Source organism: Tyto alba, unplaced genomic scaffold (assembly GCF_018691265.1).
Source record: "Tyto alba isolate M040663 unplaced genomic scaffold, T.alba_DEE_v4.0 Super-Scaffold_23, whole genome shotgun sequence".
Taxonomy (NCBI): domain Eukaryota; kingdom Metazoa; phylum Chordata; class Aves; order Strigiformes; family Tytonidae; genus Tyto; species Tyto alba.
In genome coordinates this window covers 10,291,042-10,315,128 of record NW_024881297.1, presented here as the reverse complement: position 1 = coordinate 10,315,128, position 24,087 = coordinate 10,291,042, and the positions used below count along the sequence as shown (strand labels likewise).

The 24,087-nt window shown below is 43.4% G+C and overlaps 1 protein-coding gene across 4 annotated transcripts in view; it reads right to left on the bottom strand.

Annotated features, from left to right (window-relative positions):
* Positions 1-1,153: 1,153 nt before the first annotated feature.
* ZNF827 (zinc finger protein 827) overlaps positions 1,154-24,087 on the bottom strand; it is a 111,377-nt gene continuing 88,443 nt past the window's right edge. Inside the window, exons 9-16 of one of the 4 annotated variants that reach the window (XR_006165663.1) lie at positions 14,934-15,071; positions 13,240-13,411; positions 11,603-11,769; positions 8,421-8,612; positions 8,150-8,327; positions 6,657-6,800; positions 5,590-5,757; positions 5,211-5,305 (exon numbers count right to left, since the gene is read on the bottom strand). Coding sequence is in view for 2 of the 4 variants with exons in the window: in XM_042796709.1 (XP_042652643.1) it covers positions 4,498-5,305; positions 8,150-8,327; positions 8,421-8,612; positions 11,603-11,769; positions 13,240-13,411; positions 14,934-15,071 (1,655 nt within the window). In the remaining 2 variants the exon portion in view is untranslated. Of the gene's footprint in view, positions 5,306-5,589; positions 6,801-8,140; positions 8,328-8,420; positions 8,613-11,602; positions 11,770-13,239; positions 13,412-14,933; positions 15,072-24,087 lie in introns of all 4 variants that reach the window. The other 3 variants (XR_006165662.1, XM_042796709.1, XM_042796710.1) reach the window with 3 other exon arrangements.

Sequence of the window (24,087 nt, the reverse complement as noted above, 5' to 3'; positions counted from 1 at the left end):
GAGCATTAAATGATTAAAACTGTGCAGGTCCACAAGCGTGTTACAGCCACCTGCTGCAATGGGCCGTGCCACTTTATCAGGTATCAGCATGTGCCACTACTACCCCGATTTGGGTGCACATAGGCTGCTTCTCTCAGCTCTGTGGGTTTTGGTAAAGCTAGAGAGGCTGATTGCAAGAGGGCAGTTGATCTTTTGGTTGAGCTTGGGCCTGAGCTTTTAAACAGCAAGACTCAAGGGCTGGAGCTACTCCAAGACTTGCACCTATCTGCTAGCTGACTGCTCAGGCAGGGGAACTTGGTCCTCAGCTCAGCCCCCTCCCAGAGACACTGAGACACTGCCAAGTAGTGCGGGAGACAGCCGTGTCCCCTTTCCTCTGCCAGCCACGGCCCCCTCTGACTCACTCCCTGCACCTTCTCTGCTTGTTTTAACTGAAGATTTGAACCTACATCTTAACCCTTTTCCTTGGTTAGTGGTTAAATACCCGAACTTCCTTTTCTTGTTCAGTGGAGCCAGTAACTTGGGAGTGGCTCTTCTGGGAACGTGTCTGCTCTTAGGGTTTCCTTCTTTAGCTTCCTCTGTGCATTTTAATTATTTCATTAATCTTTGGTGAAAAGAAAAAAGCGCTTTTTCTAAAATGCTGACAAAATGCCTACATGGTATTTCTACAATAACCTCCCCCCAGATTTCCACTACAATCTTTAAATGCACAATGTTCCTTTATTCACTGCGTAGCACCTCTTTCAGGAAAGAGTTCTGGTTTCATTGGGGCTACTCCCAAGTAAGGCCAGGTTCACCCAACTACAGCTTGAGGATGTGATTTTTGAACTGCAGGGCTGAGGAGGGATGGGCCCAAGAGCTCAGTCATCCTCCCGGATGAGCAGACTCCTCAGAACAGGCATTTTCCCTCTTGCGGGGTTGAGCTGGCAAGTTCAGAGCCTACAGCGAGAAGTCCTGTAGCCACCCTAGGAGTATGTGCTGTATTTCCTCAACAGCAGGAATAATGAGAGCTTTCCTTTTCAGTTTCACCATTGCTAACATCTTACTGTTCTTCTTCGTACCTTGTCTTGTGGGAAAATCTTCTCCCCCTCCCTCCAAATCAAGCCTAAATCTATTTAAGGTGAAAAAAGAAAGGAAAACCAAGAAGAAACAAGAATATAGCCAACCTTTTTAATTAGAGTATATTGTACTTCCAAACTGGGTACACTAGAAATTGGCAATGCAACAGAAGATGCAAAGGAATATACCAGTTACTGTCAAAATGACCCTGTACAGCCTTATAATGCAAAAAGCTTTATACAATACAAATTTTTATTAATGTACACAAACCTTGACAGAATGATATTTGAACATAATACAACAAGTAAAAAAAAGGCAGAAGAAAGAAGAAAGTACTGAGAACTTTAACTGAATTACTGAATGGAAAAACATGCTAGCTTTCGTGAAATAATGCATAGTGAAAACCAGTATGAAATTACCTTTATGGTGGGGGGAAATTTATCAGAACTGTTGGTCACTAGTTGGTAGGGGGAACCTCTGGAGAACATTCCTTTCTTTAGCCTTGAACTGCAAACCAATTATTTTAATATGCACAAGCTCCGATAAATACTGTATTTTTTTTCTTAAAAAAATAAAAACCTCCTAACACACTTTTCCTTACAGAGAATACTTCTATAACTTGCCAGAAAGAATTAATTTATCCTTTCCAAAGTGCTAAACAAATTTCCCAGGTACATTAACCATTATGATGTCAAGATACTGGTACAGTGGAACGTTGTCGAACACGTGGCATGTGCATGCTGACAGCTCGTGTTTGGAAGTTCCAGCCCTGTTTAAACTGCCGTTTGGTTTACAGTGTGTCCTGCTAATATTCCTACTTCCTCCTAGACAGCTGTACTTGACCTGTCAGTTTGAAAAATAAGCTTTTTGATTTGGGAGTGTTTGCTCTTCTCTGGTGGGGTCAGAGATATACATGCCGAGTGTATTTTAAAGAACTGGTATAATTTCTGGATGCAGATTGCATATTTCATGCTGTTGTGATAGACAATTTTTAAATGCTTTGAGTATTTACTAATACAGCATTTTCTATTTTGTCTGTACTCCGGGGGCAGTTGGGTGGGGGGCAGTTACCAGGGGTTCTGATGGAGTAAAGCATGGCAAACAGGGCCCTGAGTTACGTAGACTGTTTACAAAGGTTTGTACGTACTTTGGAACCGATGGCTTGTCTTTACTGTGTAGACGGACAGAACTGCCACAGACTTTTTAGAACCAAAACTGGCTGCTGGAATGTGAACAAAATGGTGGGCCTTCTTTGTCTTTTAATTAATACTTCCAAATTATAACCTGCTACTATTTTGGATATTTCCCCCTTGTAAATAGCTTCCAGTACGTTAACAGGAGTGCACCGATTAGGGTGTCCTCCCTGAACAGGGAGAGTTTGGTCATGACAGTGGAGAATGTTTGGCCATCTCAGTGCAAAACAAATGTAGGAATCTTGCAAACAGGTTAAATGATGCAAGTTTTGCATCCAAAAAAAAAAAAAAAAAAAAGTAAAAAGTATTTCTACACAAGCTTCATTTAAGAACTAATGAAGACTGAGTTATGGTTCTAGCTGTGCATACAGCTCGGAGCCCTTGCGGACCAGAAATGCCTTCCTGAACTGGGGCGTTGCTTTAGTGCTGTCACCAACAAGGGGTTCGCTCCAAGTGGCCTGTCGGATGGCCCCGTCCCACAACAACCTGCAGAAGAAGTTCATTCAGGATGGTGTGAGGGGGGGTAGAAAGCATGTTAGCTGTGACTCAGGGCACCTCTGGCAGTGGCTTGGCCAAGGGGTGGAGAGGGGACTGACAGAAGCTAGGTCAGACATTTCTAATACCTGGTGAAAGACAGCGAGATCCGAATCCAAGGGACACCATGGAAAACAACAATCCCGTAAGAAAGTGTTCCTGTGGGTCACATGATAAGTTTGAAATGTTTCGTATTTTATACTTCCAATTTTAATGCGGGGTACTTTTAATCTTGATCTTTCTTCCTGGATATTAAGTTGTCTAAGAAACACAAATCGATTAGCAGTCGGTTAGCTTCTCTTACATTAAGATCACTCTTGGCATTTTGAGATTAACGAAGGTTATACAACCAATCCGCAGTTGCTTCTTCCTGCAATAAAGTGCTACGTATAACATGTCATTTTAATGACCACAAGTAGGAGCGTTAAATAAGTATAAAGTTAGCTTCCTAGCAGTGTACACTCTATCTGCTGTGAACAAAAAGGAATAAAGTATTACTAATAACATGGAGGGTATCAATAGGACTGTAGAATTTGCAAGTACAATTGAAATACTGAGGATATAAAAGAGAACTATATGGTTCAAACAGCATCTTTTTATAACTTTATATTTCAAAGAAGTTACTGGTACCTTTTCAAATAAACAGTCTTCTTACCTTCAGCCCACAGATTATTTTTTTTTCTTTTTTTTTTTTTTTGCAAGTGAGAAACAAACTAGTGCAAGACTAAAGCACTGTGCAAAACTGCCTTTTTTTTTTTAGTCTGAGTATTTATACCCAGAATTTATCCATACCCTTTTTTTTAATCCCCTTGTTGGATTTTTCCCACCATAGAATTCTAGTTATACAAGTTGTTCCTGCAAACTAAAAGGTAACCACTGCATAATAATACAGTATATATATAGCTCTATAATATTTATATGCCCTTTTAAAACAAAAGATGTCTGCTAGGGCCCGGGTGCAGGTGTTTGTTAAGAAGCGGGCCTGCTGTGTGGGTGTGTAGACTGCACACACTGCCTGTGCGTGTGCCTGTACACATCCACCCGCTTTTCACGGTTGGTTATCATCTCATCCTGCAGTGCTGAAAGTAACTTTTTCCTTCTCAGTTCTACCCCAAATCCTCAAACCTTGACAACTGAGTACAGGGCATCAAACAACTCAAGGAAGCTGCAAACAGCACTGAAATACTACACCAATCCACCCGGAACCAAGCGTTATTCCTTCCACAACTCTACAGTTCAGGGGGAGATGGAACAGAGGGAGCAAGTGCGTGAAAAGGGGGAAATAATAATCATAATTAAATAAGCCAATACAAGGGATGTGCAAAAGCAATGTCATGGCACGCTACAGGCAGACTCTTTCACGCACCTGCACGCACACAAAGCCCCCCAAAAAAGAAAAAAATGCATCAATGTGTAATCTTACAAGTGCTGATTGCCATTAAGGACACTCTTTTTCAGCTTAACAAGACAAAATAGTTTCTTAGATAAGAGTACTGGGAACATGCCTCTGAAGGTAGAAGTATGCAGTAGGTCACCTCTTGAAGATTTAATAAAGCAGCTTTCATGTCAATGCAATAAGTATACACACAGAGCCATTGTCTAAACCTTACTAATGATATAGTACAAGTGTTCGTTACCTCTTCGGTCTATGTTTTGCAGCAACGTATACCTGCTGGGTTTGTCGGGGTATTTTTGGTACAGAATATAACTGCCCTCAGACAGCTTCTGCCCTTTCTGTTAGTCCAAGGTAGGCGAGGAAGGAGTGTTTAGGTGAGGAGGCACCTCCCGGTGCCGTCTGAGGTCTGGGTGGATGGAATGTGAGATCGTAGTGGTTTTTGGGGAAAAACATTGTTAAAGGAATAAGGTGGGCAAACTCTGAGTTCCAGTATTTATCAAAGCACAGGGAAGTGCCGTTGATGGCCAAAGCTTTCACTGCCACGTTGGGCTCCGCCCCGCTGCCCTGTGCAGCTGACAGAGCCACTGTTTGCAGAGCCTGGGAGGCAGACATGACCGAGAGGGGTGACAGGAGGTTTCTGGAGCTGTTCACTGGTAGGAGCGGACTGGCTTCCTTGGAGGAGGAATACTGGCCCTTCTTCTCCTCTTCGGAGCAGTCCCCGTTCTGGTGCTTCTTCACATGGCGGCTGAAGACAAAAGGGTGGGTAGTCTTGAACAGGCACTCGTCGCAGCTGAAAGTCTGGCGTGGAGCGTGCTTGAGTTTCTTGTGCAAGTTGAGATTGTCTTTGCGTTTGCAGCTGTAGCTGCACTGGTCACAGTGAAAAGGGCGCTCGCCGGTGTGGACACGGACGTGTTCAATCAGCTTGTTGGCGGTCTTGGACAGGTAGCCACACTGGTCGCACTTGTAATGGTTGCCAAGGCGGTGTTCCCGGATGTGCATCTCCAGCTCCAGCTGATTGGCTTTCACTGTCTGGCAGATCCGACACTTGTATTCCATCTTGTAGTGAGTCTTCAGGTGGCACTCCATCGCTGCGGGGCGGTTAGTGGAGTAGATGCAGAATGGGCACCTGGCAACACAGCGAGGGAAAGGCAGGGACAGAGAAAAAGAGACGTCACTCGGCTTGAAGCCCTGCATCCCTGGGTTAACCCTGTCACTCAACCCCTCTCTGGCCTACTAAAGAGGAGAAAAAGGCACTTCGTTTGCCCTGTGAAGCCTCTTTCGAATACTCGGTTCACCTTGGCGCGTCTCTACTCAGAGGAGGTTTGCCCATTTAATGGCAGCAGAGCTCAGGCATTCCTAGGAAAACCCTGAGCCACGCTGAAGGACCATCCCTTTAATCTGCTGGCTTACCTTGGCGGGGAAGATTCTGGAAAGCAGGCCAGGTAGTGCAGGGTGGGTGACTGATTCACAGGTACTTTGTGTAACGACATTCCTAGTGTTTGCACGAAGTCACTGTGGCCATTTTTTTCCATTAAGAAGTGGTTTAAAGTGAGTGTTTACAGATGAGTATGAAAGCAGCTGTTTAAGTAAAGATGGAATAAACTTGTAATACCACATGTACACCAAAAGCTTAGGAAATTCCTTCTATGTGACCTTGAACACTAAGCTTGCTGGGTAGGCTGCTAGGAGGGGCCGAAAGCCGGGCTGTTAGGCTGACTTGTAGGGGTTCCCATTTCTGGGAGATGAGCTGGCCATGCTCAGAGGGGGCGTGTGCTTGGCAGTGTTTGCCTACAGCCGCCTCTGCCACAGCAGGAATCGTTCCTGTGTGGGAACAGGATGTGGGCTCCGCTTACTCACAGCAGCAAGCGTCCGGACCGGGGTGGACGTGGCAAAGGGCCTCACCCCTGGTTCCTGGACCAGGAAGGTCCGAGAAGGCTGGAGGAGGGAATCTTGAGAGCAAGCCTGAGCTGAACGAGCCCGGACAACCAACAAACCCAAACCACGCCCGCCACGTTTGCTTTACGTAGCTGGGAGGAAGCCAGTGAGGACAGCTACCCGCCAGGGATCTCTGCTCTGCTAAACAAGGCACGCTCCCTTCCACATCTAACTGGTGAGCTGACAGAGCAGGTCCAGATAAAAAGATACAACAAAGGCACCTGGCAACTGTCAGACAGACGTCTGCACCTGCTGCCCATCTGCATTCACTGTTCAGCATGTCAGATTACGTGCAAGCAGAGATCCTCTCTCACCCTGTGTGTCTTCCCTTGCTACAACTGGTTGCAGATACAGGTTTAATATTAATCTGCCTGCTAATCGAGAGACTCTTGAGCACAGGAGGACAAATGGATACTAAAACATCCGGACACCTTTCCTGACGCCCGTCGGGTACTCTGATCCAGAGAGGGAGCCTGGCATTGAGGCTGCTAACGTGATTAGCTCTACTGCAACAGAGGACTCGGCTGTCTGGGCACACATACCTCTCCTGGGCTGGGTGCTCTCTGGATCAGAATCTCAGATTTTGACCTGGAGCTGGAGGAATCATGTTTTTTTCTCTTCCCCCACAGCAAGCAGGAGACAGAAAAATACAATTTACTTAGATCTCTTCAGGCTCTTCCGGATGCCTTTAAAAAAAAAAAAATCAGAGCTTTTTCTTAGGTGCATCTTTCAAGGTACCTAATTATTACTCGAGCTGGGCAGGAATAATTTCTGTAGACTGAGAAGCCCATTCTGTCAGGAAGGCCTGAGTCATAGGTCATGGTTTTTCCTTGGTAAATAGAACAGATTCTGTGCAGCCTAGACCCAAAGTGCATTAAACACCTGGTCTGTATGTCCAAGACAGACATCCAGTCGTTCTGGCACACTACTTGTTTCTCAGTCTGGTCTTCGTCCCAGATTCAGTCATCACATCTCAAGTGACCACAGATCCCCCGTTCATGGAACTACTGAGCTGGAGACCAGACGCTGCCTGGCAAACAGAACCAGTTTTCAAAAACTGCAGTGCAAACCCGGGTAGAGCTACTGGTGGGAGCGTTAAACGTGGCGCGCTCGTCACGCGGCAGCTACAGTGCACTGGAAACGTTAGTTTGCTGAGCAAAAGCCACAGAAGCAGGGAGTCCTGTGCTGAACCCGAGCTGGGCTCGAAGTGGGTCCAGCCTCTTTTCCTGCAGCAGCTGGAACAGAGACCAGGGACGTGCAGCTTGCGTAAGGACGTGTTGCCCACCCACAGAGTGCAAGCGCACGGCCCCAGCAGTCACTCCTTCCCCCAGGGGCCTAGCCTCAACAGAAGGGCACGCTCATTCTCTAGAAACACCGCTCTGCACCGACAGACCTTAAAGGACACCACCTCAGCCAAAGCCAAAGGGCTTTTTTCTTAGAAGAGTGTGTTATTACTCGTTACATGTTAATTTATCCAACAGTGATCATTCTGGGGCATGCAAACCAAAGCAGAAAGCATCAAAGTTATTAATTCTTGGAGAGGAGTGACTTTGCATTAGAGTCTACAGAGATTATAACCTTTAAGGTTACAACTTCACACCTAGCTGCAGAGACTGTACAGAGTTTAGTTTCTTTGAGCCGGGTGCAGGACAGAGCCCGTGCTGTGTGCGCTCCTTTGCTTTGCTGCCTCAAAAAAAAAACCCTCATCATCTGCCAACACCTGTGTGTAGTGCTGCCTGATTCTCTGTAGGGCCCTGCACGTACTGTCTCCTGTTTGACCCGAAAAGGGAAAGGACCATGGTTTGTTACAGCTCTAGGACCAGCGGATGCTACAGCTGCTGCTCCGTTACCGCTCTGCTATGATGATGCAAGCCTACACTAAAGGACTGGGCTTGGGTCATGGAAATAAAAGGAAGCCCCAAATCTGGATTATCAGACATTTAACTAACCCTTTCTAATTGACTTCCTTTTGTCCTATCCTCACAGCATGAGAGGTGCTTAACACAGTAAAAGTTGGTGTACTTGCTTTCCTTACTTGAGCCCACCGGTGGGGACAGTGTGGCATTTCTTGTGCTCCAGTAATTGTTCAGGTGTCTTCATGAACTTGTGGCACACATCACACTCGAACATCCGTGTGATCAGGTGGATTTGCAGATGGCGCTCAAACATATTTTTTGTTTTGCAGACGAAGTTACAGAAAACACATTCAAAGCCTGAGAAATACAACAGGAAAATGTATTCCTTACACTGCGGCCAGGCTGACTGCATAGAAGGCGACAGTTTGTATTTGTTTACCCGTGTTTTACCTTTCTCCGACTTCTCTTCAGTGTTCACTGAGGTCTGACTACCAGGCACTACAGAAATGACTAGCAGGTTGTTTGAACCCTTGTTTTTTGGGGTTATATCTGCATCTTCTTTGCTGTTGGCAGAGTCGCTCAGAGCTGACAGCGAAGATGAAGATGGACTGTTAGATTCACTGGGTGTTTTCCTCTCTTCAGCTAAAAAACAGGAATAAAGAGCAATAACTAGTACAGCAGATTAGATGGAATCTCAATGATCCTGTTTTAAATTTCAGGAAAAATATTTACAGTTAAACGTGCTTACAAACAAGTCTGAAATTAATTGATCTGTTAAGAGATCATAGTTGCACCTCCCTCCCTTTTATTAGCGTTTACAACAACACGTCTCTCGGCTTATCCTAGAATTGAGTCTGTCTGTGATGGTAGTGGGAGGGAAGCATGCAACTCTACCTCATTATCAGGCTGAAAAAATCCCAAGAAAACACTTTGATTATCTCAGAGTTCAAGAACAACGCAAAACTTGTCACTTAGAAGGGAAACAAGGCTTCTGTAGGTTTGTGGTGCTGAAACCCAAAGTGCCTACTGGTCCAAGCTAAACTTCTCCCACCGTTCTGTTTATGTGTGTCCAGTGGATAAATCTGGGAGGAAGGACAAAGGAGAATAACCTCACTCACTGTACTGAGGAGCATTCTCAGTAATGATTATAAGAGATAACAGCGTGGTCTCAAGATTTATCTGTTTTTATTAGGACCCTTTATTGAAGATAATTAATTTAAAACGCCCATTATTTACCTGGATCTAAAGCTGTAGCCCATCAGCGTTTCCTTATGTGTGCAATAAATGCCTGCAGTTCAAATCCCAAACCCTACCACACACTAGAAATGAACAAGAGCAAGAGTTCTCATATGAGAACTGCCATGAGGTAATGAGACAAGGTTGGGCAAATTATTGCCTCCCACCTACATATTGGTTTAATCAGAGCTGTGTTAAAAAGAGGCTTTACTGAAACTTCATATTCTCTACCTGATAAAGTCCCCTGGTTAAGGCCTCTGCAAACACCACTACCTATGTGCTGAGCTTTAAACTGATGAGCGGCACCTTTAAGTCTAAGATAAAAATGTAGGAATGCACTAATGAAATCTGATGACCTGAGCTGTCAATAAGGAGGATGACTGGGATATCATATAGAAAGATTCACTGACCTTGGGGACCACAGTAATAGAAATGGCATGAAATTTAATAGTAGAGAGTACAAGGTCATGACCTGAAGGGCCAGGAACAAGAATTTTTGCTACAAATGAGGAGTGCTTAAGTTGGAAACAGTCAAGGAAAACAAAAGAATTGGAGCAGAACATGGGATGAATATAAGCCATCAGTGTGGGGCAGCCTTCAAGGAAGGTAAATACGATCACGGAATGTTACTGTGTGAGCTATTCCCAGTAGCTGCTGCTGTTTTACACTGCCACCACTACTTACTGCATTTCACCATGTACAGCTGTGGTTGCATATGTCAAGAGCAGGGCTTCTAACAAGAACATCTGCAGTGAGGGATTGGTACAGTGAGAAGACTCTGCTTCATATAAGAAAGGCTCGATGTACATTTAGAGGGGAGAGGGTTGCTCTCCATCGGTATACTAAGGGAATAAACACTGTGGAAGAAGGGAAGGAAGGTGGAGGGAGCAAGAAGTGGACGGCTCTTTCAGATAAAGCACAGTTCTGGCACAAGAACAATATCTGTATATTCTGATTATCAGTAAGACACACGCTGGAAATTTCAAAAAGGTCCCTAATCTTTAATGCAGGAAAATCTGCAGCTGCCTATCTATAGAAATAGTCGGTTTAAAACAATTATACTTGTTTGAAGACATAGGCCAACATCCTTACAAGCTGGCCTTTTATGACTTGGTAACATCACAGGATAAGGGACTGGAGTCAAGTGACCCAGAAAATCCATTCTATTTTTTACTCTCTGTATTTGCCATATGTGTAAGCATTTGGCTGAATCGCCAGCTAAATGGCTCAGTTTGACAGGGTGAAGGAAGAACAAGGGGGTTTTTGTCTTTCTTTAAAAGACCAGCAGCGGCTCCAACCTTTTGGCCACGACCAGAAGATGCGGTAGAGCACAGCTCAGTTTTGAGCTCTGCTGCAAGCTCTTCCCATGGCTACAGGTGGCATTTCTCTTTTGCCTTGACTTCCTGTGTATGAACTGGAATTAGATGCAAACACCTCAGACAGCAGGGAGTAGCGCTGAGAGCTGTACTGGCATAAAAGCCAGTAGTTTGTATTTCTGTAGTTACGTTTAACTTCTGCATCTGTGAGCACAGACAACTGCATTCTTCTCTCCCTTCTCCTTCTCCAACCCCTCCCCCCCCACACCTATTTTCCCAATTTTATTCCTGGTAGGACAGGAAAAGCAACTTAGCAATGGAAAAACTGTGCTAGATGCAATTCAGGTTCAGTATTGTCAACGCAACTGTTGGTAGTTTGTGGCAGCAAAATGCTTCTGCCTGGTGTTATAAGAGAAATTAATTAAAAGGATTCTAATTTTCTTCTTAAATTATGCCAGACTTCATTAGTTAGACTAAGCATATGGAGCTTGTTTGAAAACTGCTATTGCTCTTATCTTTGGCTATTAAGTGAACAGAAGCAGGGAAAGAACACACGACTTGTTCTGTTATTTAATATAAAGTTGCATTTATGGTATTGCTGAATCACAGTGTCAACTAAACATCAGCGTGAAATTCCAAACTGGTAGACTGTGGAGGCAAACACACCAAAGAGCGAAGCTCAACGTATGGCGTCTTTCAAACGTACAGCCAGGTATGCACAATTAGCACTCAAAGTCATCTTATCATCACTGAAGTCAAACCAGGATTTTGATGAAACAGTAAACCAGTCAGAAAAACAAACAGAGTATGCTGACTTCGACAGGGGAGGGGATTGCAGGATGAGGGGAATAGGGAGAAGGAGGGCTGAGTAGTCCTTCACTTATTTTGCTAAACTTGAAAATTGATCTGCACTACCAGATTATTTGCCTGGCTGGAGGCCAATTCACTTCAACTTTGAGAGTTCAGGCCTTAATTAGCAAGCATTTCAGTGAAAGTAGAGTGCTAATGGGAAGTGTGAAGGTTGCACCTAAAAAGCGAGGAAGAGAGAGATCACTGCAGCTGGGAGAGCGGGATCATCACCTGTGTGCTTGCTGTTGACATGAGCCTTCATATCTGCCTCCTCCATAGTGACAAAATCGCATGCTGTGCAGCAAATGGAGAACATCCACTGCTCTTTATCCACGTGGAGGGACATATGACTGACAAACTGGACGTTCATCTCCGTCTCAAACCCACACACGTGACAGCTGCAGGCAGAAGGGAATTCAAGAAACATGAAGAAACAAACCACAGCCAGAAGCATATTGCCTTTCCCTGAATTTGCAAGAAAAAACTCACTGCACAGATTTCTTCTCTTGCTCGCTGTTGAATGTTCACTGCAAAATTCTTTTGTCTGCTGAACTGCCTTTGAACTGATGGCCATGCCAACATGATTAAGGGCAGGCACAATGCAACAATCCTGTACATGCTATAATGACTCTAAATAATCATAAAGTTAATTAAAAACTACAGATTCCAGATGCTGTGCATCACCTAGCTGATTCCTTTGGGCAATGAGAGGCATTGCGGCTTTGCCAAGATGTTTAGTACAGCTGATACACTGACAAACGGAGAGCTTGCTGCACACTCCAGGAGTTATTTTCAAGCCCTGGAATGGTTCCCGTGCCAAACTGGGATCTTGTGCAAAACTGCCTGGCAGTTTCAGTGTAAGCAAGTAAAAATGGGTTCAAACATTTCTTATGCTTGACTGGAAAACAGCAGTCATCAGCTATGCAAATAATTAGCAGGGATACAGATTTCACAGCCAGTGCATCAACAGAGTGATATTGAGAGGCAATGGAAAGGACCCTTTAATTTAACTTTCTTTGCAGAGTCCTCCTCTTGCTTCGATTAGGCCATTAGCGTTTAAAACAAGCCAAAAACATTTTGAAAGGTGTATGCTCTAGGGCACTATTTCACTTTCCCAGGGGGACGGACTAAATAATCTAATCCAGCAGGTCTCATTTGTTTCTTACTTCTATGATTTTGTAATTAAATCTGCTCTTGGCACTCTGACTAAAAGTAAGAGTGATTGGGTAATCTGCTTGGCCACTAGAGCACATATCACAGTTTGCAGAGTGTGCAACAGTGCGTACGACAAAGAGAATGTCCAAATATCCATTTTATCTGGGCAATCCCTTTGAACTTTTCAGGCAAATTCTCCTAAAGGTTTTCTTTCTTTCCCCATGTTGGCCACTGAATGTATACAACTCTAGCAAATGGAGGAAATGTGTATATCGCTGTAACAATTCTGATGATGCTTTACTATTTGATTTCATAGGTTTGGCTGAAAATAATGGAGCTGTCAGAGGCAACTGGAAGCACAGTGCTCTAGATCTGCCGTGAATCCGTGCACACTGTGAGATGTTTCCAAACACAAAACTTACACGAACACTGCATAAAAAGTTAAAGAGGCTTCTAAGAGCCCATCTGCCTCACAAAGCCCTTCAAAAAAACCCAAACCCCAGAGTCTTTCCCAATGGCCAGCCAAGTCAAACAGCAGGAGGCAGCCAGCTGGGTTTTGCTGCTCCGCCTGAGTCAGATACGGGCAAGACAAATCCTTCCATCGCAGTTCCACCCTGCAGCACCAGAAGGGTGGCCCTGTAACATGTCCTTAGCAGACAGACAAGACATTCAGATTCCAGCGCCTGGTGCACAGCCCTTGTCGGGGTCCTCACCTGTAGTAATAAGGGTGCTTCTTTCCATCGCTGCCTTCAGCAGTGACAGCGCTGACAATGTCCTCAGTGTCTGTACTCACCAGCTTCACAGAATGGACGGTCAGGTGCTGGTTCAGATTAGCACGGCACTTAGCAGCATAGGGGCACAAGTGGCATTTGTATTTTCTCTCTTCTGAAAAGGAACCAGAAAACCTTCAACGTATACTTCATTTGGAAGCAAGCTATTTTTAAAGCTGGCAATAACCAAGTATGCATTCCTTCGGGTTTCTCCAAGCAGCTTTCAGAATGAGGTACTCTGGAAGCTCAACTTTCTGGAAACATATAGGACTTCGCAGCAATTCCTCAGAAAAAAACCCCTAATTTGGAGGTAGTGTAGGGCTAGCTTTTTTAACTTGCTCTACCATTTGTAGTCAGATAATATAAAACTTTATAAACTGGAAAACCGGGGCAACTGCTGCTCTGAGAGCTGCAGCAGAGGCAGCAGAGAAACAGGTCAATAATCTACAACTGCTTCCTCTACCTAGCATCTTTTATTTGATTTTTGGGTCCAGTTATTCTTGAGGTTGCCCATGCGATCACTTGCAGAGAGTTGGTGGTTGATGATTTTGTATTAAAATCTGAGGATGGGGAGGACAGAAAACGTTGTGTCATTAGGCCAGTTCCAAACACAAACTAACAAAAAAACCTCAAAGAACAGCTGTAGAAATTAAACAAATTCATCATGAGTTTCGGATGCTTCACGACTTAAAGTAAAAATTATTTTATTTTAAATCAAGCTTTTCTAAATCCTGGCAGCACATTTTTTTGTACGTGCCAGGCTTTATTTTGCGAAGAGTTGATTGAAATAACCAAACATTACATCAGCTTTTACAACATTTCCCTCTGAGGAGCTGCTGCTCTAAATTTGAAATATAATGCTCCAAGTGTTAGGGGAAAGGCATTCAATCGAGCAGCTTAGGACGAAGAAAACCCCACGACGCCATGGAACAGAGCACATGAGCCCTTTCAGCATGGCTCTGCTAGAAGGTACAACACACACTGGCATTATATCAACATATTTTTCAGCACTGCATCAGAAATTCTTGCTTTCAAGTCTTGTTTTGTACAGTGCACCGCAGCAGGCTGACAAGGTGCATCTTCCATATAAACACTGTTATGGTCTCAGCTGACTTGAAGCTGATTCACTTTAAGCAAGTTGGTATGGGGTCGAACAGCCCGTTCCTCTCAGAAGAACTGGATGATGAGAGCAAGGGGGAATGACAGATACTAAAACCTTTTGGTTTCACCAGATCTGAAACACCAAGGCCAAATCCTTCGTTGTTCGCTGATATTTAAAAAACTCATTGGGTGAATGTAAGAAAGGCTGTGCCTTCTCTTCAGCACTCCATTAACAGGATTGGTTAACCAGTTGGTATCTACAGCTTGGTCTACTGGAACCTGGACAAACTTGAATTTACACATTTTGCAAAGATAAATTACAAGTAGGCTGCAAAGAATTACTGTGTTAGTTAACTCCACAAACCCCACTGACGTTCTGTCCTGTTTATGCGCTTGGCTGTGCCTTAAGAGCAAAGAGCTGAGGACGGCTCACACACTCTTCTGCTGACCTTCCTCCCCCCTCCACTTAAACAAACCCTGACGAACACTCAGATTTCCTCAGTGCTGTAGCAACCAACCACAAGGCATCGGCTTACCTGTGTGCAGCGAGAGATGCCGGGACAGAGTCTGCTGTCGACCAAACACTTTTCCACACACGTCACAGGGAAAGAGCTGGTCGTTAAATTTCCAAGATGGCAATCCATTTCCCACCTCCAGCCCCAGCTTCTCTGTTTCTATGCCAAAAACCACATGAACAGACAGTCATATGTTAAGAACTCTGAAGACTTGCAGATTTCATTCAGTAGAGTCCTGTAGATGTCATATAAAATGCAAGGCCTCGGCTGCATGCTGTGTGATCTGGCACATGAGTTCACGTAATAAGGAAGCTCCCAATGACGGAAAGGAAATTAATCTTTCATACAACGTCTTCCATACGTACTCTAAAGCAGAAAACTTAGTCAAAGTGTTCTAGACATAGGCATATTCAAAGAGTTAAACCAGATTACGTAAAGAGAGAAAGTCAAGAGGGAGCAGGGCAAAGCATTAACCTCTAATTCTGTTTTTGTGGAGAGACCACTCCTTTGGTTTTTTCAATCACCCACCTTTGCCTGGCACATGAAGAAGGCCTGGTCTGAGATGGTGGTCTATTTTACACTGGATGTACACATTCATGGCTGAAGGAAGATTTCCAAACCTTTTTTTCCTCTACTGATGCAGGAATTTTTGCTACATGAGCAGTCTTACATTGAAGGAGAACAGCAGATTGCTCAGACAAACATTTAACCAAGGGGACACAACAGGCCAATGAGTGGGTGGCATCCAGGGAAACCTTTACCCAGCACCTGCTGTCCTCAGGCATCAAAATCCCCACCAGCTCCAAGGGCCATCCACTGAAAAAGTGAGACCCAGAGCGAGCCATTAACTTTAAATAAGTGTTTTTTAATTGCTTCAGGAACAGAGAGATTCTGCCATACAAAAAAAAAAAAAAAAAAAAAGAAACCGCACAGCATAAAACACAGACATGAAGGCACTCTGTAAAGAAGTAGAGAGAAAAGGACTGGGAATGGGGAAGAGAAAAAAAGGTACACATGGCCAGGTTTGATCCGTACAGAAGGGAGCAGTGATACCACTTAGCTCAGTAAGAGAAACGGTATCAGCAAGCCGTGCGTACGGAAATATTCTCTGCAAGGGTCCTGTTGCCTGAGGAGGTGGGACTGCTGTTGCAAGAGGTGTACAAAACTGCATGGGGGTACTCAGCAGCTTTCCAAACGCAACAGCCAGTGGTGAGGGGGCTTGGTTTAAGGCTTACATCTGGTAAAAGACCTTCTGTTTCCACTGGAATGAAAGATGCAACATGCAGAGCACTTTTCCCTAAACCAACACCACTGGGATTGCTGCCTGGAACTAGCTCTACCGGTGCCTGTGTGTGTGCCCTGATGGAGGAAAGCCATTTGGCTGGGATTTTCAGGTAAGCGGGAGGAGAGGAGCTGAGGATGGGAGTACAAAACCACCTTCCTGAGTGTAAATTACTATTGTGGAGGCCGGCACAAACCAGCACATTCTTCATCTGATGAAGCACTGAGGAGTAAGCACCCCCGCCCCTGCACAGGCAAAGCCCTCACCGACAGAATCACCTACCCCTGCAAATCTGCCATGTCTGAGTCTCTCCTTCACAGGTAGTTATCCAGACAGCTCCACTGAGGTTTAGACAAAGAGCTGTCAAATACTGTAGTTAATTTATGCAATAATAAAAACAATGCCTCATTTGGGGCAGAGATTCCACACAGCAATCTCAGCAAGTTTAGGGATGGTCATACTTGCCAGCCCCTTTCCAGCTGCTGTGGCTTTCTCCTGTGACCCTGTAATATGTACAATATTCAGCACACCAGGGGAATGATGAAGTACCTCTGAGTGCTATCATCCAACAACTTGATTTTCTTAAAACAATTTCTACTTAAAGAACAAGTTCTGCTATTCAAAATAGCCATTTTGTGAAATTAAAAAGGAATACCCTCCTCCCTCCCCTAAGGTCTGTAAGTCACCCATAACCTCCAAGAACTTCAATGAAGAATTTTTCTTTTTGTTACTATCCCTGAGTTCAAAACAATGGAAAAATATGACTCTGGACTAATCTACAGATATTTTAGCAGAGCTTTTTGAGTACATAATCAAAAGAGGAATATGGTAATAATTATAAGAGAAGGTCACAAGGGTATAGGTTGCTTCAATATGGTCACAACAAAAATGAATTAATTGGGACATATACCAAACATGCAGGTTCAATTAAGTAAATAAGTCTCTTAACAATTCACTACAGCATTAGTCATCAGCCCTCTTTTATCTCTTAAGAAGAAATATAATATCCTCTTTCCTATGTGGATTTATAGCTATCCGTTCTGGGAAGCTCATGGGAAGCTGGAAAAATACCAGCTTTCTGATTATCTCGATCTGGTGAAAGCCAGTCCCTTGCAAAGCAGCCGCATAATTTTCATTAATGCAAAAGAGGATATTGTAGGTGTTTTGAAAGTACTTCTGTTTACCTTAAAGATTTATTCCTGGAGTCCTAACTAAAGTGTTTCTTTCTTCACTCTCTGTAGCAATGTGCTTTTTTATTCAGCAAGCTTCTCAGCTTGTTCATGGCAAACCAGAGTTGGTCTCTGGCGCAACAGGAGCCTCAGCACTTCCTGGAAGGTTTCTCAGCTGCAAGGGAAACCACCTACTTCTACCCACCTTACCCTCTGGGCAGCTTTGTCTGCAGCCTGGGAACTGGAGCTCTCTGTCCATACAGTGGTCCAGAAATCTTCCCAGAACATACCCAGTAACTGACCTCATCAGTGACCTGGAGGATCAGGTGAGTCAACATCCCTATTGAATCCTTGGGCTCTGTCTCTAATGCCGGGGAATATTGTTTCCCAACAGGAGGGGCAAGTCCAGTGACTCTGAGACCATAATACTGATTTGTACACAGCATTCTCTGTGCATCCCAAAGCACTCCACCAAGACGGTCAGCATCGTTACTGTTTAAGAATACTTTACACAGTGGCCAGGAAGAAGATGGACTGAGACCAACTAATGCTAAATAAAAAATCACCATTGTGAGAGATGTCCTACAGAAAGCCATCTTTCACCATGACATCCCTATACAAAAATGGAGGAAAAAAAAAAAAAAGAGGACTTGATACCAAGATATTCTGCTTTAAAGGAATACTCTACGGCAAATTCCAAAATTCTTTTGTTAGAAAAGCATACATGATAAAATTATATTGAAATTATAAAGTCAGTGATAGACTGCAGTTCTGTATGGGTTTTGGAGTTTAAAACAAAAAAATGCTTAGTCAAATGGAAGGCCTCCAAGTTCTCTAGTACATCATTAAAAAGTAATAGAAAGATTAAGACTCAGTATATTGCAGGCTAGTAATCAAATTATTTGAAATCATTTTGCATAGAAGTCTTGAGAGCTAAAACTTTTATGTAAAGGTAAAACTTAATTCTCAATGGAGTGAAATACATCTTCATGGACAGCTTTCCTGCCCTTCTGTGTCACCTGGTATCACTTCCCTCCTAATCCCAAGTCAGCTTCGTAACGAGTAGCCGTGTAAAGCTGATCGTCAAAGATGGGGTTAGAAATGCCGGGACTGTCACCATCTGTATTTTCCCTGAGGCAAGGATAAGGTGGACATCGACTGCAGAAATATTGTTCTGTCCCTCCTCTTGCCCCTCCAAAGAGATTAATTTCTGGCAAACAAAGCCCAGCAGCTTGAGAGAGTTACTATTTACCCCTTTCCTAAATGGTTGGGCATAATTCTCTACATGTATGCATTTTTATTTTTCACATTTAGTGATAAATTTTCTTTCTCTTATCCTCAAAACTGGCCATATCAATATGGAGAGTGTATTAACAACCCCCTCCGATGAGGCTTTACCTTGCCTTTTGTCAAGAAATGCTGAGAGAGGATACCATATCTGGTTGAAGCGGGGTAACTGAAGAAGAGAACAAAGTGTGACCTGAATACATAAATAACTGTCTGGAGCCACCAAATCAGCCCTGGGACTGCTAGGAGCTGTCACCCACAAAAAAGTTCCGCAGGGACTGGCTTTGGACTGATAACGTGGTACTTTGATTACTTGTTTTCTTTTACTTAGCTTACATATTTTTCCATTACCGCTTCACAGGGGTCTATACTACGTTATGTTTTATCTGTTGTTCAGTACCATACCTACCTTTATATCTTTATACTAATAACTGAAGGAATTAAACCACTATTGAACTGAAAAAGACAAAGCTAAAAAAAACCCAAACAAAAAGTATGAAGTGTCATTCAAAGAAGATAAATTTATATTTATAACCTTTGCTGGTTTACTGTTTGCTCTCATGTCCTATAAACTCATTTAAACAGCTGCTTCTCCATTTCATCTTCACACCTCCACAGACCTTGGAAGCAACAAAATCCACAAGGGCAGATCCTTATGGTCACATGGAATCCTACAGATATAAATTAAATAGATTTTCCTTTGCAATAAGTATTCCTTAAAGAGGTGGAAGTGAGAGGTGCTGATGAGTCTTAACAAGGAAGGTCAAAGTTTATTATCTCTCCATTCTTCTGGAAGTGTATGTCATATTTATACTTTGGGTTATTCAGACAGTTTGACACCACACAGATGGTCAAAAAAAATCAGGTAAATAATTTTGAAAATGAAGTGAACAGAAATCCTGTGAAGGAAGAAAAATAGTCGTGGTTAGACTATTTTCAGTCAGTCTTGCTTGCAAGCCAAATTCAATGAAGAAAACAAGTTAGCTGTCTAGAGGATCTGGTGACAGAATAGCCACCCATGGTGAGGCTGAGAGCTAAGAGGGAGAGATGGCCAAACTCAGAAAAGGAGGTGAGTTGGGAAAAGGTAGTTGGTAACCTGGTTTCTCTGAGCTCATGGCGGGAGGATGAACACTACCAGCAATGCAGATGTCCCACAGCAAGGCACCTCACTTTGCTCTGAGAGATTTAGGACATTAAGCAGTCATCAGATCACGTTTCCTTACAACCAGCCTGAAGTGGATTGCTGCTGGCCTGGACTTTGCGATCTTTTGAATAGCCCACGTTTTCCCAGGAGGTAAATATACTGCATATAGTTCTATATGAATGCCACAAAACCTTGTTCCATTTGCAAGGTTATTTCTATTTTGTTATGTCTAAAAGACAAAAAGTTCAAGGAATGATTTATTCAGAAACAAGGTATTCAGATCAGGCAACAATGCAAACACTGACTTAAAAATATTTATCTGGTCCAAGAAATTTTCTTTACGTCTTCTGTCTGCATTCATCTATGTTATTATCATGTCTTCCTACTTTCTGCAGCGTCCCCATCATGAAAGATGCATTTTCTTGTTTTGGAGCCTTCCATTTACAAGTTCATCTATCACCTCTGGCAAGCACACTGTTTTTAAAAATTGAGAACTCCTTTTGTGAAATACGTAGTTAAGGCTCTGCTGCAAGCTTGTTCGCCAAAAGCCTGCGAAAGGCTCGCAAGCTCAAAAATATACTGACTGTATCAAATTGCAGCGCTCTAAATACTATATATCTTACTCTTTTCCCAACTTACTTTCACAAAGGTTTTACTTGTAGCACCAGAGTTCTTATTTCTAGTAAGTCAGTTAAAATAAACGGTGGAATCCTTCTGGATACTGTAGTTCCAGAGTAGGATGTGTCTTGCAACTTATCTAAGGTATCTGTGATCCTGAGTCGTCCTGCAGTTTTCATTTGTTACCGCCAGCATCACAGCAACCTGTCTGGTCTTATTTTAGGATGTGTCTTTTCCTGTGAGCAGACTCATCCACTATTAGCCAGGGATAGGCAACTGCCTTTCTGGCATAAATATTTTCTATATTCCTCACAAAAATAAAAAGAAGAAAACTTTTTTTTTTTTTTTTTTTAAACTCAAGCTTCAGAAAGAATTGCAAGGTGGTTTGCCTGACCCCTTTGTGGTGTTACGGGGGTTTTTAATGCCTTTTTGTAGCTATGAAAAGCAGTCAGTGCTGTCCCCTCTAATACCAATTCTGGGGCATCTGTTCAGCCCAACGCAAGCCCCCCGGGTGTGCTGGGGGCTGGCTGGAGGTGACCTGGGAGCCGCGGAGCGCTGGCAGCAGAGCCCTGGGCCCAAGCGAGCATGTTGGAAGCGTAGCCATGCTCTCAGTCACAACATGAGGCAGGTAAGAGAAAGTATTTGGAGAGATTTCACAATGGTCTAATAATAAAAAGTAAAAATTAACACAAAATTATTGCTCAAATAAAAGAACCCTAGATCCACCTGTGAGGGGGACGTACTTTTTGCTTTGTAAGTCCTGAAAGGCTGCACATAATCAGACAGTCTAAATTACAGAAAAACTGCACAGAGGAAGCAGAGAAAGTCTCCTTGTTAAATAAAAATGTTACCAACTAATGCTCTTATATTTTCTCAAATGCTTTTGCAAACATTTAACATTACTATGGAGTATGGTAAAAAGCAGTAATGTTGTGAGAATTTAAAATCCTTGATATGGAAGAAAATAGAACACAAGTGAATCTATGTATCAGTAGCATGGTGCTTAAGCTGATTTTTCTAAAAACTTCAACCATCAAAGTTGGAAATATTTCAATAAAGAGTTTGCATGACCCACAAAAAGAAACATTAATATTGTAGACGGAAGTATCCCAAATGCACAATGATAGGCAACAACACTTGAAAAGGTCACTGAGAAGTAATAAAGATGTCAGGATTTGTGAAAAGAATAAAAACAAGTAAGAGGTGAACTTTAAAGATGCCACCATAGAGGAATATGGGAAAACAGTGAGGTCTGTTTCACCACTAATACTGAGCCCGTTGCTCAAAAATGGACAGTCAGAACCGGGGTGACAAAACCAAAACCTGAGTCAGGGCAAAGACAAGGCAGGGACACACCTGGAAACACAAGGCCACTCCCCAACGTCTACCTTTGTGTCAAAACTAACACCTATTTCAACTTCACTTGTACAACAGAAGACTTCTGAGTAAACAGTAAGGCTTATGATAACTTTCATCTGCATTATAACGCTTTGAGATTTGCTTTTATTGTCTGTCGTAAGCTCAAAACAGAAGAAAAAAACAAGAGAAAAGCCTCAGTTCAAAACTTAAATCAGTCTATGTAAATTCTGTGCAAGGTGGCTGGAGCTGCACATTTTAAAGGAACCCGGAAGTTACAATAATGTTGCAGTTATTTCTTGTAAATTATTTTTACAACACATACACTATGACATCAAGTTGAGGATGACACTGGCCAACATCCTCTATTCCCCCCCCAACTTGTATTATCCACTGTACCGCTTTAGCATAAAGCATAAACAGGATTGCCTTGGTGGTAACTTCAATCTTTACACAATAAGAAAGAATAGAACAATGTAAAATTCCTGATCTACGCAAAGTATTGCCCTGAACTGTGAATTTACTGGCCAAAAAGAAGTACTCATGGAAGCTCCCTGTAGCTCACTGCACAGGCTCCAGGAGTTCCTCAGTCACAGTTACAAAGTAAAGAAGGTCAGTTTGGTTTCATGACTGTAGATGAAGTAAGGCAGTATGGCCCAGGTGGAAACCGGTTTATTTTTTTCACTGAGTGAGTTGAGACATTGCAAGAAAGGGATAGGAAGCACCAACAAATCCGCTACCCCAGAAGTGCTTTTAAAATCTTACCTGATCATCGTTGGCCAAGAGAACGATCAGTCCTTTCAGTAGCAAAGAGCTCCATCATCATAACTTTACTTTTTCTTTGCTTTTTACTACTGTAAATAAAAGTTAAATTCCGCACCTTGTCAGAGAAAAACCTGGTAATGTGCTCTCTGTTATCTTCACACAACGTATTTTATTTCAATATAATACTAGAATATCCACCTGAAAATATCTTCATAGAATCAGAATGGTTTGGGTTGGAAGGGACCTTACAGACCATTTAGCTCCAACCCCCCTGCCATGGGCAGGGCCCCCTTCCCCCAGCCCAGGGTGCTCCCAGCCCCGTCCAACCTGACCTTGAACCCTTCCAGGGAGGGGGCAGCCACAGCTGCTCTGGGCACCCTGGGCCAGAGCCTCACCACCCTCACAGGGAAGAATTTCTTCCTTATAGCTAATCTAAATCTGCCCTCTTTCAGTTTAAAATCATTACCCCTCATCCTATCCCCACAACCTCTGACAGAGTCCCTCCCCACCTTTCCTGCCCCCCCTTTAAGCACTGGGAGGCCGCTCTAAGGTCTCCCCGGAGCCGCCTCTTCTCCAGGCTGAACCCCCCCAGCTCTCTCAGCCTGGCCTCACAGGGGAGCTGCTCCAGCTCCTGATCATCTTCATGGCCTCCTCTGGACCTGCTCAAGCAGATCCGTGTCCTTCTGATGTTGGGGGCCCCAGAGCTGGACACAGCACTGCAGGGGGGGTCTCACGAGAGCAGAGTTGAAGGGGAGAATCCCCTCCCTCGACCTGCTGGCCACACTGCTCTCGATGCAGCCCAGGGCAGGGTTGGCTTTCTGGGCTGCGAGCACACTTTGCTGGGTCATGTTGAGCTTCTTGTCAACCAACACCCCCAAGTCCTTCTCCTCAGGGCTGCTCTTAATCATGATAACTGTAAGATATGCCATAATGAGTTTGCATAAGTTCTCTCTAATTCACTCCCAAGCAGGTGGCCCTCACATTTAGCTCAACCATTTACACTGCTTGTAACATTTATTTTGGGTGCTACAACATTGAGTTCATATGAACTTATGAAAGTATAATTTACTTCTATTGTTATTTTAAAAACACAGTTAATTAATTTCCATATTGCCAGTACGTTTCTACCCTTTTAATTGCTTTCCTACAATTATGCTTAAGACACACTTCCTAAGAAACCCTTTTAAAAATCACTCAGAGACATCTGTGCGCATTTAGGATCACTATGGTGTACGTATAAATTTTCCTTTTTTTCTTTTGTTTTTGTCATTGAGCCAATTTCTACTTCCAAGTCCACCTGAAATAGGGGCTTTTCTTTCATAGAGAGAAGGTAGTAACAAATCTAGGGCGCTCTGCAGAGGCTAACACTAGTAGTCCCCATTCAGAATTAGGATGCAAGTAAAGACATATTGGCCTTTAGACTACATTTTTCTTTTCAGCCTTCTGCATCCCTTTTAGTGATGCAAAAGCTGCACTACTAGAGAAACTGTAAACTGATGACCAGAAACCTCGGTGGGGGAATGCAAAATAAAGCCCCAAATGCAGACTGTGTCC